The sequence below is a fragment of the Syngnathus floridae genome, chromosome 1 (assembly GCF_059516105.1).
Source record: "Syngnathus floridae isolate MCC-2025c chromosome 1, RoL_Sflo_1.0, whole genome shotgun sequence".
In the NCBI taxonomy this organism is placed as follows: domain Eukaryota; kingdom Metazoa; phylum Chordata; class Actinopteri; order Syngnathiformes; family Syngnathidae; genus Syngnathus; species Syngnathus floridae.
The window spans coordinates 21,416,574-21,431,721 of NC_142413.1; the positions used below are offsets into that span (position 1 = coordinate 21,416,574).

A 15,148-nucleotide genomic window follows, 5' to 3' on the forward strand; every position below is an offset into this window, starting at 1 on the left:
AAAAAAAACAAAACTAAATGCTGCGTTCTACGAAAGTGGGAAATCCCAGATGTTACGTCAAGAACCTCACCTGTGTCAGGCGAAAGCGGTGATGGCACTCGTCACACCACTGCAGATGGCCACAGGTTTTAGCAAAATAATAATATTAGCAAAATATTAATAGCAATATCATTTGATTGAATTGATAGTTTTGACAAACCTTTCACACACTAAGTGTGCATTCTGTGCTTGTGCGCAAAACAAAAATTCATCCATCCATCCATCCATTTTCTGAACCGCTTAGTCCCCACGGGGGTCGCGGGCGTGCTGGAGCCTATCCCAGCCGTCATCGGGCAGTAGGCGGGGGACACCCTGAACTGGTTGCCAGCCAATGGCAGGGCACACAGAGACAGACAACCAACCGCACTCACACTCACACCTAGGGACAAAACAAAAATCATTTAAGAAAATAAGTATTTAATGGTACTGATTTTTTTTCTTTCTTGAGCACCAAAAGAGATTTAAGCTGCTTTATTTAAGGAGATTTAAGAAATATTTTATTCAAAATAATTACCAAGGTGAAGCAAAACTATTTTCAACTCGAAAAAACTTTCAAACAAATATTTTTATTTTCAATACATTGTTTTATTTTTCAAGTATTAAGCTCAGCACCTTTATTTTCAGATTCAAGTTTTATTTTTTCAAGTACGAGTTTTGTTTTTTCAAGTACAAAAACTTTGACCCCAACTACCTCCATATATTCGGTCTTTAGTGTGTGTCTGGCGGATCGCTCGTCATAACTTTCGACCCAGTATATGGTGGTAATGCCTATCGGGTGGTAAACTGCCACAAAACAGAGAAGAAGTAGAAAGAAGTAAAAATGTAATCGTTACGACGGGCAGCATGGAGGCAATTTTCAGCCAAGTTGTCAAAGTTATCATTAAATCATTAAACTTTGGTCAACTGTCACTGTCGAGTTAGGCAGAAAGTGTGCTGCTTCACGAGTTGAGGCCAAGTGCAAACATGAAGAAGTCCTTTCCCCAATCAAGTTCCGTTTCAGACCGTTAGTTTAGCCGTTTCAGTTCATTAAATCCATTTACCGTGCTGAAATCGAATTGAATTGTCAAATATTTGTATGAATTAAAGGAAGATAATCAATAACGTGTGCCATTATTTTAATTGGAAAACCAGATAGGATGGTCAGCCTTCATGAAGCTTTGTGGACTTCTGTAATATGCACACAGATTATGTAGTCATCAAAGATCTTTAACAGAACAGAATGCGTCCATTTAAAATAGAATTCTTCTACTCTGCATCTTAGAAGTTTAAATTGTCATTGAATGTGGGAAATAACCCTATACTGAGACTACAATGGATGTAGAAGATAAAGAAAACAACTGCAAGCGTTTTTATAAGTCATACTATATGTACAAACATGAAGTTTTGACAGTCCAAACCCAAAAAGACCACACGTATAAAACATCTCACTCAGTAACATTCAGTGGTGCGTTTGTCAAGTAATGTATGTTTTATACTGCCTCCTAGCGGCCAAGTTGAACACACCAGACTGAGCAGCAGAGTCATTCAATTAATGCAGTACGACATAATCTAAATCTTTACAGTTCTATTTCCGGGCGGCTTGGTGGCACACTGGTTAGCACACTGGTTAGCACGTCCGTCTCACAGTTAGGGTTCGATTCCACCTCCGGCCCTCCCCGTATGGAGTTTGCATGTTCCCCCCGGGCCTGCGTGGGTTTTCTCCGGGCAGTCCGGTTTCCTTCCACATCCCAAAAACATGCATGGTAGGCTGATTGAGCACTCCAAATTGCCCGTAGGTGTGAGTGCGGATGGCTGTTCATCTCTGTGTGGCCTGCGATTGGCTGGCAACCAGTTGAGGGTGTCCCCCGCCTACTGCCCGATGACTGCTAGGATTGGCTCCAACACGCCCGCGACCCTCGTGGGGACATGCGTGACAGAAAATGGAAAAAAAATAAAATTTCCTAGAAATTACGGTACATGTTGCAGAATTATGATTGTTTCGTCAACTCGGATGCTTCGCTTAATGTACCCTCCTGTGAAAAACTTGGATGTGGGTGAGATCAAATACGGCAGTAGTTTTTCAGCCAGTAACATGGGCAGCAACAGCCAACGCTCTTGGAATTTTATGGCACAGAGTGGGACCACAAAGAATTCAAATGTTGGACTAACACATCGTGGAGGTGATATGGAGAAAGATGAAAGTCGGTGCTAAGAAGTTAATTGAAGCGAGTGATGCCTATGTTTAGGGAAGGACAATTTTACCAGTATTCCACTGCGTGCGTGTGTTACTGACCATCGGCTGAACCATTGGCAAATACAATTACTTGTTCAAAATTTTCATCCATCCATTTTCCATACCGCCTGACCCACGGGGGTTTGCGGGCACGCTGGAGCCCATCCCAGCAGCCATCGGGCAGCAGGCCGGGGTCACCCTGAGGTGGTTGCCAGCCAATTGCTTAAAATCTTCGATTTTCGTTATTTTTTAAATTTCAACTCAGCTTGAAGCAAACATGAGTGACATAACACTTGAGCTTGCGACATTTAAGATCTTGGTGCACTCATACCGGTCTTAAAATGTGCTCCTCTCTCACCCACGACCAGCTTCAAAAAGACTTGTGCAGCGAGAGGGAAATAGAAAAATGTATTTTGATCAGTGAGGATTTTGTTTGGTTATCTATGATTCTATTTTTATTTTAAGTTTGGTGTACAGTGAGAGCTTTGTTAGAGCTGCGTCAGCTGTGAAAGCGCTATATAAATAAATTTGAGCCAAGATTTGAATTGAGTTGAACAGAGCAATTGTTGAAGGTCAGCGTGCAGCACGGCAGCATGACAGCTAGCAAGCGGCGCAGATTTCGGATCAGTTTATCCGGTTTGTTTTCATTGTTGCCGTTGTCACCCTTATCAGAGTCCGCAACCTCCTCCTCGCCCTCCTGTTCCTGTTCCCCTTCGCCATCGCCCGCCCTCTCAGGTGAGCACCGGCGCGGCTGGAAGACCACATCCAAAAACTCCAGTCTGAGGAAGCCGGGGAGACCGCGCAGCATTTTGCAGTTGTGCACCACCTGCAACTCGTCGAGAGTGCAGGCCTTCAGGGAGAGGCGCTTCAGGTCCTTCAAGCGGCTGGCATAGGGGAACCCTGGCGCCACCTCCTTGCCGCCGAGGCTGAGCTCCTCCAGCCCGAGCCATCCCGTTTCTAAACCTAAGGAGGCCATTGGCCTTTGGTAGCCCTGTCGCGTGGTGATGCTCATTTCCAGAAACTTAAGGCGGAATAGGCCTTCCAAGCCACAGACTCCTTCCTTGGCGGCACAGCCTCGGAGTCCGTTTGCAGTCACGCGAAACGTGTCGCACAGCTCCAGTCGACTGAGCCTCTCCCAAGATGTAAGACTCTGCAGGTGTTGGTCCTTAAAAGAGGGAACATTGTTGAGGATTAAACATTCAATAGAAATCCCAGACGGTACGCAATGTCTCGTTCCTTTCTGTTTGGCGCTGGAAGTCGCCTCTTGAGACGAAGTGGGCGGATCCTGGTTGAAGAAACCCTGAGGCAGCTCACAGCCTTGCAGCTCCAGCACCTTCAAGGATGGCGGCAGGAGCTGGCAACTGGGGAGGCTTCTCAAGTCGGCATGCAGAAGGTAGAGCTTGCTCATGCGGGGGCACTTTGTGGACAAAGCTTTAAGCCAAGCCTCGGAGAGGAAGGTGCCGCCTCGGACGGAGAGAAGCAAACCCCGAAGGCGTAAGTACCGTAGTCCACAACCCAGATACTGGCGCAGAAGGACCCACAGGATACGTGATGTCATCTTATTGAGAAGAGAGAGAGAGAGCAAATATAAAATGTCTACACACCCTTGTTCCAATATCAGATTTTTATTATCTAAATAAGAGGCCAAATAATTAATTTCCACCATTAATATGACATTTCCCATATGAATAAATGGGGGGGGGGAATCTTGGAGAAGGTCGGATGTGGCTGTGTTCAGAACAGGGTTATAATAGTTTGGGATTTTTTATTTTAGTTAATTTTATTTTGCTTAGTCTTTTTCTTAAAGTTCTCTGTGGCTGTGTTCAGAACAGGGTTATAATAGTTTGGGATGTTTTATTTTAGTTAATTTTATGTTGCTTTGTCTTTTTCTTAAAGTTCTCTTAGCTTTTCTTGATTTTAGGGTGGGACTGTTTATTATTACATTTTATTAGGGTTTCTTTCACAAAAAAATGCTTCATTTTAGTTTTAACTAGTTTTAGGTTTTCATGTACGAAGTATTTTGGGAGACCAAGTGCAAGATAAGGTCATTAAATATTGTTTTCTACTACAATTACCAACCTTCCTTCTTCCGTGCGGTAATAGTAATACCAAAATAAATATATGTAAAATAAACCACAAGAGAATATGTGGTTAATTGACAAGGACGAAAATGAACAGTTCCCTATAATTACAACTAGTTATCTTTATAAGCGTAAAATGTCGTTTCATTTTATAAGCAGCTTCATTTCGACTTTGATAAGGTAACAGTTGTTTGAGTTAATTAGATTGCTTTTGTTGACTGTAATAACCTTGGGTCAGAATTAGCCAGTCATATTCGAGCCCATGTTTGACTTTTTCCTTGTTAACCTCAAATAAAGTTCTGATATTTTAATAAGTTCCTAGTTATGTCAATAGCTTTCGTTAACTACACATTAAACTATTACAATACACAATCATTACAGAAAATGCAATACAAGGTACTTATGTGTTGGAAATCCACTCTGCTTTTCATTTTAGAGTAGTTAAAGTACACAAACAAATGCTGAATTATTTAGTTTTGATTCGATGGATATAAAGAATTAGGGGTCTCAAGGCGATGATTTATTGCTCCGTTTTTCTTACCCCTTTCCACGCTGTCAAGTCGACAAGTCTCCACAATTTTTGATCCTTTACAAGACGTCTCCATCTCTTACACACTCTGAAAGGACATTTTAACACCACACGTATCTTTAAATCATGTGACAAATATTCCACACAGGATGACAACGGGCAAGATTTATTTTTGAAGACTCAAGCTTTACTCGCTCTCACCTCCCAGCTCTGACAAGCTCGCGCACGCTCAAATATGAAAGCACGTCAATCAAAATGTTTTCTGGAAGGTAGTCGAGGTTACACGTTGGAAGTTCATCCATTGTGTACAAAAACCGTTAACACCTTTTCCCTGTTTTTAAGCACGAACAAAATATGTTGAAGCGCATCAGGTGCTCCCTTATGAAAACTCCCCCGGAAATTTCGACCAGTCGAAAGGACCTAGTCTAAATGAGTCAATTTATTGTGTTTAATTAAAATTGTGTTATATTTATAATTTTAAAAATTACTGACACCCTATACTCATTTGAACACTTAAGTGTTGAATAATATTCTTCTTATTTTGATTATTAATAGTATATTATTTTTTCGAAGCTCACAGTCATGCTCGCTTACATCCTTAACGTCCCATTTGCGCATGCGCCGTTCACCGGACAAGATGGCGACCAGCAACGGCGGTGGAATGGAAGTGGACGGGGCAGGCGAGTCGTTTAGCACTTATTCAATTACTTTTCCTACTACCGCGATAAGGTCACGCAGGAAAATTGTTGTGCTAGTTTTAAAAGGTGTAATTGTCTGTTTCTGCTTACGAATAAGCGGGGTTAGCGCTCCTGGTGCGTGTTTGGTGACACAGGCGGCAGTGCTGTAAAGCTGTCAACACATGAACTAGTTTGAGGCAATATTCCCTGCATGTTTTGAATGTTTATTCTGTTCAATATGAAGTTAGTAACAGTTCGCCAAATCCCGACCAACGATCAAGTAATGTTGTTCTTCTGTAAACACTTGAAATTTTTGTGACCTGTACTGTGTGGGATTCCTGTTGAGACATGAACTTGTGGACATTTAGCTTGTCTCTCTGCATCCGTAGCCAGTCCCAGTGTTATGGCCTCCGGGATGACTGGCAGCGTCTCGGTGGCCTTGCACCCTCTGGTTATCCTCAACATATCAGACCACTGGATACGCATCCGCTCACAGGAAGGACGACCGATGCAAGGTATGTGTCCCACCGCTGAGGCTGTGTGCAAAGCATGTCTGTAGCTGTTGTCCCGCATATGATTATTCTTTCCTCAGTGATCGGTGCTCTCATCGGGAAGCAGGAGGGGCGAAACATTGAGGTGATGAACTCCTTTGAGCTTCTATCACAGACGACGGACGACAAAGTGCACATTGACAAGGAGTACTACTACACCAAGGAGGAGCAGTGTGAGTTGTGTTGGGTGGTGAAACAATTTCATGTCCTGTAAGAGATTTGGAACTGTGCACAAACTTGTTAGTTGTATGTTTTTTTAGGAGCTTAGCAGCCGTCATGATTAAAATGTCATGTTGCATGTGCTGTGGTTTTCATGTCATAGTCAAGCAAGTCTTCAAAGACATGGAGTTTTTGGGTTGGTACACTACAGGCGGTCCTCCTGACGCTTCCGACATTCACATTCACAAGCAGGTGGGCACGTGAATGAAACAAGGATCCTCTGTCACCCTTTAAATGTGTTGACCTCAATTGTCATTTTCCTCTCCTGTCAGGTGTGTGAGATCATTGAGAGTCCGCTCTTCCTCAAACTTAACCCGATGACCAAACACACTGATGTGAGTTGCAATTTCCATTCAATTTTTTTTTTTTTATAAAGAAACAACAGGAGATAAGGTATTTTAGTGATGAATTCAAGTTTTATTTTATTTGCCATGACCGTTCATTTGCATTTAAACAATAATCCATAGCATTTATTTTACATAAATGATTTGGTCTTGTAGGTTAGGCTCATGCTGAAATAAAGGCAAATGAATCTTGAATTTTTGTGAAACACAGTTTATGCCGTTTATACAGTATTATCCCACAGAGTAATTGAATAAAATTGATTGTTTTAATCCACACTAATACCAACACACACTGCAATAATGTGCATGGGAGGTGCAGGTATTATTTTTGTCCACTTGAGGTTGCTATTTCCATTCTTCACTTTTGATTTGTACTGTATGTGGGTATTATGGGCGGGGCCTGGCGTAAGAGTTTTGTTTGCGTCAGCGAATTAGTGTATTTTTAGCTGATGTTGCCTCACAAAAGGAGAAAACGAGTACATTTTTGATACAATAATGTTCCACAAGCCCTCAATAGTCCAAACACGGTATTCTAATTAATGTTGCCTTTTTAAAATTCAAATTTAGTGGAAAAAGCCAACTGTTTTTATCTATCTCAGGGGGTGGCCATTTTGCCACTTGCTTTCGACTCACAATGACATCAAATTCCGAAATGTCACTTTCAGTCAACACCAAGTGGCAGTACAAAACAACTCTCCCTTGTACGAGCTAACTGTTAGCCAGTCCTCATTTTTAGTAAGGCCAGACCGATATAGCATGTAAAGAAATGCTGACTCGTCTATCCATTTCGTCTTTGTGTTCTTCCTCAGCTACCCGTGAGTGTTTTTGAATCAGTCATTGATATCATCAGTGGCGAGGTAACCCTTCTCACCAATAAATTTACGAAAGGGACCCTTTTGCTTAGCCTTTTTTCCTCACAGTTTTTTTTTCTCCTTCCCCTCGCATTAACGCAGGCCACCATGTTGTTTGCCGAGCTGAACTACACTCTGGCCACGGAAGAAGCAGAGAGGATTGGTGTGGACCACGTTGCCCGCATGACGGCTACCGGCACGGGCGAGAACTCCACAGGTAAAAGAAGACAGAATCTGACGGAAATGCTTGAACTCCGCTTCTGAAATGTATTTCCTGTGCTTCCCGTCACAGTGGCTGAGCACCTCATCGCCCAGCACAGTGCCATCAAGATGCTACACAGTCGCGTCAAGATCATCCTTGAGTACGTCAAAGCCGTGGAAACGGGTGAGAAGCCCTCGTTAGTTGACGGACATTGAATGTCTGGCTTGTTACTTCTTTCTGCTTTTGAACTTAAAAAGTCCCTTTTTAAGCATGTCATTAAGCGGAGGTCCCTCACTGCCCCCCCTCAAACCCCATTACAACTTTTGTTTGATGTTACAGACTCTGTAGCTGAGGCGTTATTATAAATTTGTGGCGAAGCTGCCCGGATGCAGCAGCCAATCATATTGATGTAACTAGAACTCTAGTGGAACTTATAATAACACCTCAACTCATCTTAACTCCTAACTCAGCCAATCAGTGTGGCAATATCATAAGTCATTTCATGCATTGTTTGGTGAGTCAGTCTGACAGTAGATACTAATTAGCCTTCACATTAAGTTAACAGCATCAATTTGGTTGTTTTAACAACACATGCCATTTCTGTTAGCCCACTCTTTGACGTTAATCTTAATGCTTGAATGTTTTTGTCCTTTTGTTTTTCCTGTCCACCAGGAGAGGTTCCTTTCAACCACGAAATCTTGCGAGAAGCAAACGCTCTGTGCCACAGACTGCCAGTCCTCAGCACTATTAAGTTTAAAACAGACTTCTATGACGTAAGTCCCTCCTTTTGTTCATTTTATTTCACTTGTGTCCATAAATTCCACCATGTACATTTCCAATCTTGCCATTTTGCATTGACCTGCAGCAATGCAACGACGTGGGCCTCATGGCCTACTTGGGCACCATCACCAAGTCCTGCAACAGCATGAACCAATTTATCAACAAGTTCAACGTCCTGTACGACCGACAGGGCATCGGTCGTAGGATGAGAGGACTTTTCTTCTGATGCGCCAACATTAGTTTGTTTTTGTTTATTTGTTTTGGTTTATTGGGAGGATGGCATCAAGTCGCTGCTCAAGCCACTGCAGCTTTCCAACCCTGCATCAAGTGAAGCCCAAAGCATTTAGCGACACCAGTGAACAGAGGCGCTTGTTTACCACTGGACATGAACATATTTTATTCACCCCTTTTATTGTAATTTGATCATTCTGTATGTAATAAAAGATTTACTGTCTGTTTTTCCATGCGACCACTCTCTTTTACGTGTTTTCTAACATAACTTTTTTTTTTATTTTTATTAAAGCTCATGAAATGTCCGGCGATGTAGGGGGAAAAAAAAAAAAAAGAAAAATAGTTTTTGTTGTTTAAAGTCGTCTCCCTGCTGTTTGACAACCTGTGTGTTGAGGAGGAGGGAGGTTGGTTCCGGTGGACAGGTCAGCGGTTTTCCACCATATAAATGTATAGCGGAACTCAACTTAATGACCCCATGTAGTGTTCAAGGGGAGAAGCCAAAACACAACCAGCAATAAATTACATTGTTTGCTTAATGCTCTACTCAAGGCTGGGCGACCTAAGGCTCATGTGAGCTTTTGATCCTCAAAAAACCAAAGCATATAACACAAATGGTATGGTAAGCACTTGTTTGTTCAGGAGAAAGGCTCCCTAGCCCTAATTTATCGATCCATATATATATATATATATATCCATATAAAACTGACTTACCAAAATGCTGATTTGTGAGGATGGGAAAATGCAGGTTTGTGTCCTTGAAATCAGTAACTGACTTGTGCTTTCTGGAGCATAACTATAGCACCATGTGTGCCAATTTGATTTCGTGCAATGTCCAGCAAAGCGCTTTTTTTTTTTCTTTCTAAACACACAACTGCGAAATCAAATGAAGTGTCACAAGTCAAATCATCAGATGTTTTTCAGCTTTCTGCTACATTCTCAGAAATTTCTAATTAAAGATTTGAAAGAATGTTATTTTTTTTCCCACTATTCTTGTGATAAAGGCACAGTAAAAGTATTGCTTTGGTGCCATCTTGTAGCCTCTTGGTGCCAAGGAACTAGATTCAAGTGAGAGATTCATTTAGAATTTTAGATAGACACAATGCTTTGATGCCATTGTGGTTCTGAGGAACGCCAGGCAAGGAGCTGTATTTACCCAAACATAGTACTTTGGCACTACCTTGTGACATCACCGTGTCAAGGAACCACATTAATGTGCATTTAGAACAAACAGAATGCTTTGCTGCTATCTTGTGGCATCTCAGTACCAAAGAACTATGTTGAAATAAGTTAAGGAGCTTCATTTTGACAAAAGCAGTGTTTGGTCACCATCTTAATGCATCTATAGTCTCTAAGTATTGTAGCGACTAACCTCTGTCCCAGTAGTCGCTGCATAGGAGATATTTTTACGCACTTGTCCCTCAGCCAGGCAATTGTCCTCACAGTTTTCCTTTCCCGGTGTAGTATGGGTTGCTTTCTTCTCAAAATGTCACTTAATGACCAAAATGGGCACAAATTGGGAAAATAATGTTTTATACACTTGTGCAAGAGTCCTAAATATCCGAATAACTGAGTCGCCCAGTGACCGAGGCTCAGTGGTAAAAACTACATGACCTTTCACTCCCAACCCAATCACCTACACCTGTGGTCATTATAAGGACTAGGAGAATATTCACACTGCCCCCTTTAGCCATCTGCTGCAAGTGCAAAAATAAGCTAAAGTGTGGCTCCTCCAAGTATCAATCTTTTTGGGGAGGGTGAGCTTGGAATAGATAGCTTTTAAAAACTAACCCTGTATACGTGGTCTCAGGAAAAGTGTTTCCCAACCTTTATCTGAGCCAAATCACTTTTATTTACTAGAAAATCTCACAGCACAACAAGGAATTTCAAAAACGTTTACTGCAATGGTGATTATCTTGTCTCAGTTTACTCATAAATGCACTTTGTTGTCAAATCTGGGCCTGTGCAGTTGAACACAAAGTTATTCTGTTGGATGAATGGCAACCACCACACAGGTTAATTGGGCCTTCTGACATCGAGTGGGAGAGTATTTGTCTCTTTGCGTCACTGGCATAGATACATGAAGATAGATACACTTTGTGGTAAATAAATTACAATTTTCAGATCAGTCAAGTGAAACTGGATATTTCCCCAACGCACACACTTGTAAAAATGTGGTTGGGAACCCACTGCCTCATCATTCATCATCAACATGCAACGTTTTCAACCAGAGTCCGATTAGTTTTGAAGGCCGACGCCCTATTGGGTCTCGTCTTCGGGCTCGTCTGCAGGTGCTTCTGGTTGAGGGTACTGGAAGCGAACAGGGTCGTACAGATCAGCACGGGGGTCATAGGGCATTTGGGGGTAGTAGAAAGGGAAGGGGAAACCCTTCTTCTGGATTGGAGGCAGAGGAGGCGCAGGTTCCTCTACAGGTTCCTCCTTCTCCTCTTTTACAGGTGGGGGCGGCGGAGGGGGTGGGGGCCCCATAACTTTTCCCTTGATGGCTCTGGGTGGGTGGTCGATGAGGCAGTCGGGATCCCAGTACGGGTCGCAGTCGACCTCCATGCCTTTAAATGTGAGGATGGGGGCCGGCGGGTAAGACTTTTTGACAAGGATGGGCGGTGGCGCATAATTCTTTGGGGGAGGGGGCGGCGGCGGGGGCGCCACGGCCGGGGCGGGCGGAGCCTTCTGGGGAGTGCAGTGGGGGTGGTAACGCGGGTCACAGAGGACGGGCACGGCGCCAGTGGGCAGGTAGACAATGTGGGGCTTGCACAGGGGGTCCTTGCTGTTGCACAGGTAGAGCACATCCGCCTGGGATATGGCGGGGGCATGGGGAAGGGGAGGAAGTTCGGTGGGCGGCGGCTCGGTGGCTCTAGGGAAACCTTTCATGGGCGGTGGGGGAGGAGGGGCGACCACCTTGCACTTCTTGTCTGTGGTGGGGTCACACATAATTTGAGGGACCCCCAGTTTGTTCTGGAAGTATGAGGCGTTGGGGCCGTACGTGTGCTCCAAGTGCCTCATCTGCTGGTACAACAGCCTCAATTTGTCAATCTCGTACAGCTGCACAATGCACAGTCAGTCAGTCAGTCAAAACATTTCTCAAACACATTTTAAATATCAGTAACTATACTCTGAAGTTGTGTCTCTCAACATTCAGGCCCACTAAGTAAAATAAAAAATGCGAGTGCGTGTGCGCGTGTGTGTGGTCCTTCTACATATGTCTACGTGTCTGTGTGTGTTCCCTCATTAAATGTTCAGCATAAGTAGTCCCACATTGTTTAATATGTGTTTTTGAGCATGTGTGGTCTCACATTTCATGTCCTGCAATAATAGCCTCACCACTTGTTAAAGACAAGAAGAATTGCATGTGACTAGATCTGAATGTGTGTGCGTGTGTTACCCCCTCGGTGTGTCCAATGCTGCTGTAGTAGCGGTAGTAGGCCTGGAAGTCTGGGTTGCCTCGATACCATTTGGGGTCCACGTTTCGCTTGGGCCTGGAGTGGCTCAGGAAGTCGTTGGCTCTCTGCGGATCAATCCCGACGTCACTGACCGGAACCATCCCTGTTCAGAAAGTGTGTTGATCGGAAGGTGAACCAAGTAAGTAGGCCGGTTCACTTGCGATCAAGTGATGAGGTTACCTTCCTGCTGGATGGCGCTCAGCAAGGATTTGGCCTCCGGCAAGCCTGCCAGAGGGAACAACACATTTTATTGACAAGATTAGATTTGTGGTGCGTGTATGCACATACAAGGATGCTAATTTACCTGGAAGCCATGTTAGACAGCTAAGTGCCGCCAAGAAAAACAACGAGGAAATCATCTGGCCCCCTGAAAACAACAAGTTGAAGGGATTTAGAAAACACAGAAGATACAGTACGTGGACATACGACATGTAGTACGTACTTGATTACTTATTCAACCATAATGTAATAATAACTGACTTTATTTTAATTATTGACTTAGTTATGTCATCATCACAATTTACTATATTTCATTCAAATCTTTTAATCATTAATATATTGGGGAAGAGATATCCAACTATATTGGAAACAACAGTTGATAACACTAGCAACAGCAAATTCTTTTTTTTTCATCAGAAAAAAATCAATCAATTCATCTGGTTTTGTGTGCTTAGATGTATTTTTGACACTGATGTATTGACTTGTTTTCTTGCACATCAGGTTTTGAGATATTTGCATTTTTTTGTATTTAAGTTTGATGCAGAAAGTCTTGCACTTTTTAATTTTACCATGCGTTGTAATTTAGCTTATGTAATTTGTGTTTCTGAAAAAAACAGTTCCTCAATTCATTTACAAAATTACATGTGTTATTATTGTTATCTTTATTATTATGATTGTCATGAAAACATGACATGAGAAAATGAGGGCAGATTGGGTATCCCAAACTCATTTTCAAAATAAACATCAAGTTTCAAAATGCCTTTGAAAATATGAAATTAAAATAACGTCATCCAATCAACATCAACTTTGTATTTTAGACAATACATTTGGAAATTCACTCCATTTAAGGCACTGCAACGTCTGCCTTAAAAAAATACTACTGAATAGAAAAATAAAACATTTAGAATAAAGGTTAGCAAATATCAACTTCACATTTCTAAGTCATATGTGATAATTTTATATTTAAATTATTCTTTTCTTCATCAAATCATAATTTTATGAAGAACAGCTATTTTCTTTAAATTTTATCTATGGCAATAAACAAATTTGTCTTTAAAAAAAAAACATGCAAATGCTATTTTGTATTTATTGTATGTTTATTATTGTCCGTGTAGATTTTACAACTACAAGCATAATAATCCACATTTTGTTTCATGAACTATTCAATCCAAGTGAATAAAATACAATAAATGCATTCAAAGCACTCACCTGGGTCAAGAAGCCGTCTCTCACAGCTCGGAATGTGCCAGGCAAGTTAAATAGTGAGTCAAGGTCATCCTAAACCTCAAGCGGCTATCCAATAGGATGCCGCTATTTGTGGGACCGAATCCTATAGCACACCTCCCTTTCTGTAAGTACACTTTTATACATGAGGCCTTTGGCGTTAATTAAAAACAAAAAAACAGCCAGTAAAAGAGGAGCCAGGGTGGAAAGGAGGCCATTATAGCCATGACACCTGCTGAGAAAAGTGCAACTGGGAGGGAAATGCTGCCGACTAACACAATATACTTGCCAAGATGACAAGAAAAAAAAAATCAGACGTCGACTTCATGCCACCTAAAATCTACGGGTGATGAGTATACACCTAAAAAGTGCTTATTATTTCTGACATGTGGCAACACCTGCTAGTTTTCCTGAGCTTTAAGAGGCTAACTACAATTTTGTCACGTGACACTTGCAATGTGAGCCGAACACTTTTGACCAATTTCAGATGTACAAATTGGAAACACCGTTATAATAATCAACAATTATTTGAATAATCAATTCATCTGATATTTTCCTAAAATATCAGATGAAAATGTTTTAATTTCCATCCCTTTATTCAAAAGGTGAACATTATTTCACATTGACAGATCAGAAAATCACAAATGTAAACTATGATTACATTACAGATTTGGTCCCCGTAAAATGAATCAGAAAAGTGGTAAAAATGTTGATTATTTTCCCAAATAAGTGCAGATCGTTATGACATAATTTGAAGAAAACAAAACAAAAAAACATACACGAGGCTGAATTTCTGAGGATTTTGACAATTTTAAATTTAACAAGGTCTCTAAACAATAACTCAGATTAAAAATACCGTATTTGCCGGTGTATTGGTCGACCTTTTTCGATCCAAAACCGACCGAAAAAAATCGACCTCGACTTATACACCGAGTCATAAAATTTAACTTCGTATTCATCGCTTCAAATGTGATGGTAACCAAGGCCGTTTCTCATGCATCTCATTGTGCGTTGCACTTAGAAAATTTGAACCGGGCGGCGTGCGCGAGTTCGCGGCCCGCTGGAAGTCGAATGAGGCGCCGCGGCCACCTCCGCGGTGCTTATAAACAGCCGATCCGCTCGGCGGGGGCTATTTTCGGCCACTTGGCTCGTGCGCACGGCCTCCCGGATGTGCCGGGCGGGTGCGCGAGCTCGCCGGCCGCTGGAAGTCGAATGAGGCGCCGCGAGCACCTCCGCGGTGCTTATAAACAGCCGATCCGCTCGGCGGGGGCTATTTTCGGCCACTTGGCTCGTGCGCACGGCCTCCCGGATGTGCCGGGCGGGTGCGCGAGCTCGCCGGCCGCTGGAAGTCCAATGAGGCGCCGCGAGCACCTCCGCGGTGCTTATAAACAGCCGATCCGCTCGGCGGGGGCTATTTTCGGCCACTTGGCTCGTGCGCACGGCCTCCCGGATGTGCCGGGCGGGTGCGCGAGCTCGCCGGCCGCTGGAAGTCCAATGAGGCGCCGCGAGCACCTCCGCGGTGCTTATAAACAGC

General features: G+C 42.8%; 3 protein-coding genes across 3 annotated transcripts; 1 reads left to right on the plus strand and 2 right to left on the minus strand.

Annotated features, from left to right (window-relative positions):
• Positions 1–1,385: 1,385 nt before the first annotated feature.
• On the minus strand, positions 1,386–5,259 carry fbxl12 (F-box and leucine rich repeat protein 12). Its single transcript, XM_088391448.1, has 3 exons — positions 5,063–5,259; positions 4,874–4,949; positions 1,386–3,809 (listed from the first exon to the last, which is right to left on the minus strand). The coding sequence occupies exons 1-3, from the start codon at positions 5,161–5,163 to the stop codon at positions 2,766–2,768; spliced, it is 1,221 nt and encodes a 406-aa protein (XP_088247574.1). The 5' UTR covers positions 5,164–5,259; the 3' UTR covers positions 1,386–2,765.
• Positions 5,260–5,894: 635 nt separating this feature from the next.
• Positions 5,895–8,947, plus strand: cops6 (COP9 signalosome subunit 6). The gene is made up of 9 exons (XM_088391996.1): positions 5,895–6,053; positions 6,131–6,262; positions 6,412–6,500; positions 6,581–6,643; positions 7,462–7,509; positions 7,606–7,720; positions 7,796–7,888; positions 8,378–8,478; positions 8,571–8,947. The coding sequence occupies exons 1-9, from the start codon at positions 5,942–5,944 to the stop codon at positions 8,709–8,711; spliced, it is 894 nt and encodes a 297-aa protein (XP_088248122.1). The 5' UTR covers positions 5,895–5,941; the 3' UTR covers positions 8,712–8,947.
• Positions 8,948–10,592: 1,645 nt separating this feature from the next.
• On the minus strand, positions 10,593–12,543 carry and4 (actinodin4). Its single transcript, XM_088384305.1, has 4 exons — positions 12,476–12,543; positions 12,352–12,396; positions 12,114–12,274; positions 10,593–11,773 (listed from the first exon to the last, which is right to left on the minus strand). Exons 1-4 carry the CDS (start codon positions 12,528–12,530, stop codon positions 10,973–10,975), a joined length of 1,062 nt encoding a protein of 353 aa, XP_088240431.1. The 5' UTR covers positions 12,531–12,543; the 3' UTR covers positions 10,593–10,972.
• Positions 12,544–15,148: the final 2,605 nt, after the last annotated feature.

Bases quoted from the DNA above. Each gene is read 5' to 3' on its own strand.
- cops6 (XM_088391996.1), top strand. From the start codon at position 5,942: ATGGCCTCCGGGATGACTGGCAGCGTCTCGGTGGCCTTGCACCCTCTG. The intron at 6,054-6,130 runs GTATGTGTCCCA...TTCTTTCCTCAG, and splicing joins GGAAGGACGACCGATGCAAG to TGATCGGTGCTCTCATCGGG. The intron at 7,721-7,795 runs GTAAAAGAAGAC...TTCCCGTCACAG, and splicing joins CACGGGCGAGAACTCCACAG to TGGCTGAGCACCTCATCGCC.
- fbxl12 (XM_088391448.1), bottom strand. From the start codon at position 5,163: ATGGATGAACTTCCAACGTGTAACCTCGACTACCTTCCAGAAAACATT. The intron at 4,950-5,062 runs GTGAGAGCGAGT...ATGTCCTTTCAG, and splicing joins GAGCTTGTCAGAGCTGGGAG to AGTGTGTAAGAGATGGAGAC. The intron at 3,810-4,873 runs GTAAGAAAAACG...CTTCTCAATAAG, and splicing joins ACTTGACAGCGTGGAAAGGG to ATGACATCACGTATCCTGTG.
- and4 (XM_088384305.1), bottom strand. From the start codon at position 12,530: ATGATTTCCTCGTTGTTTTTCTTGGCGGCACTTAGCTGTCTAACATGG. The intron at 12,397-12,475 runs GTAAATTAGCAT...TCCCTCTGGCAG, and splicing joins CTGTCTAACATGGCTTCCAG to GCTTGCCGGAGGCCAAATCC. The intron at 11,774-12,113 runs GTAACACACGCA...TGCATTGTGCAG, and splicing joins GCATTGGACACACCGAGGGG to CTGTACGAGATTGACAAATT.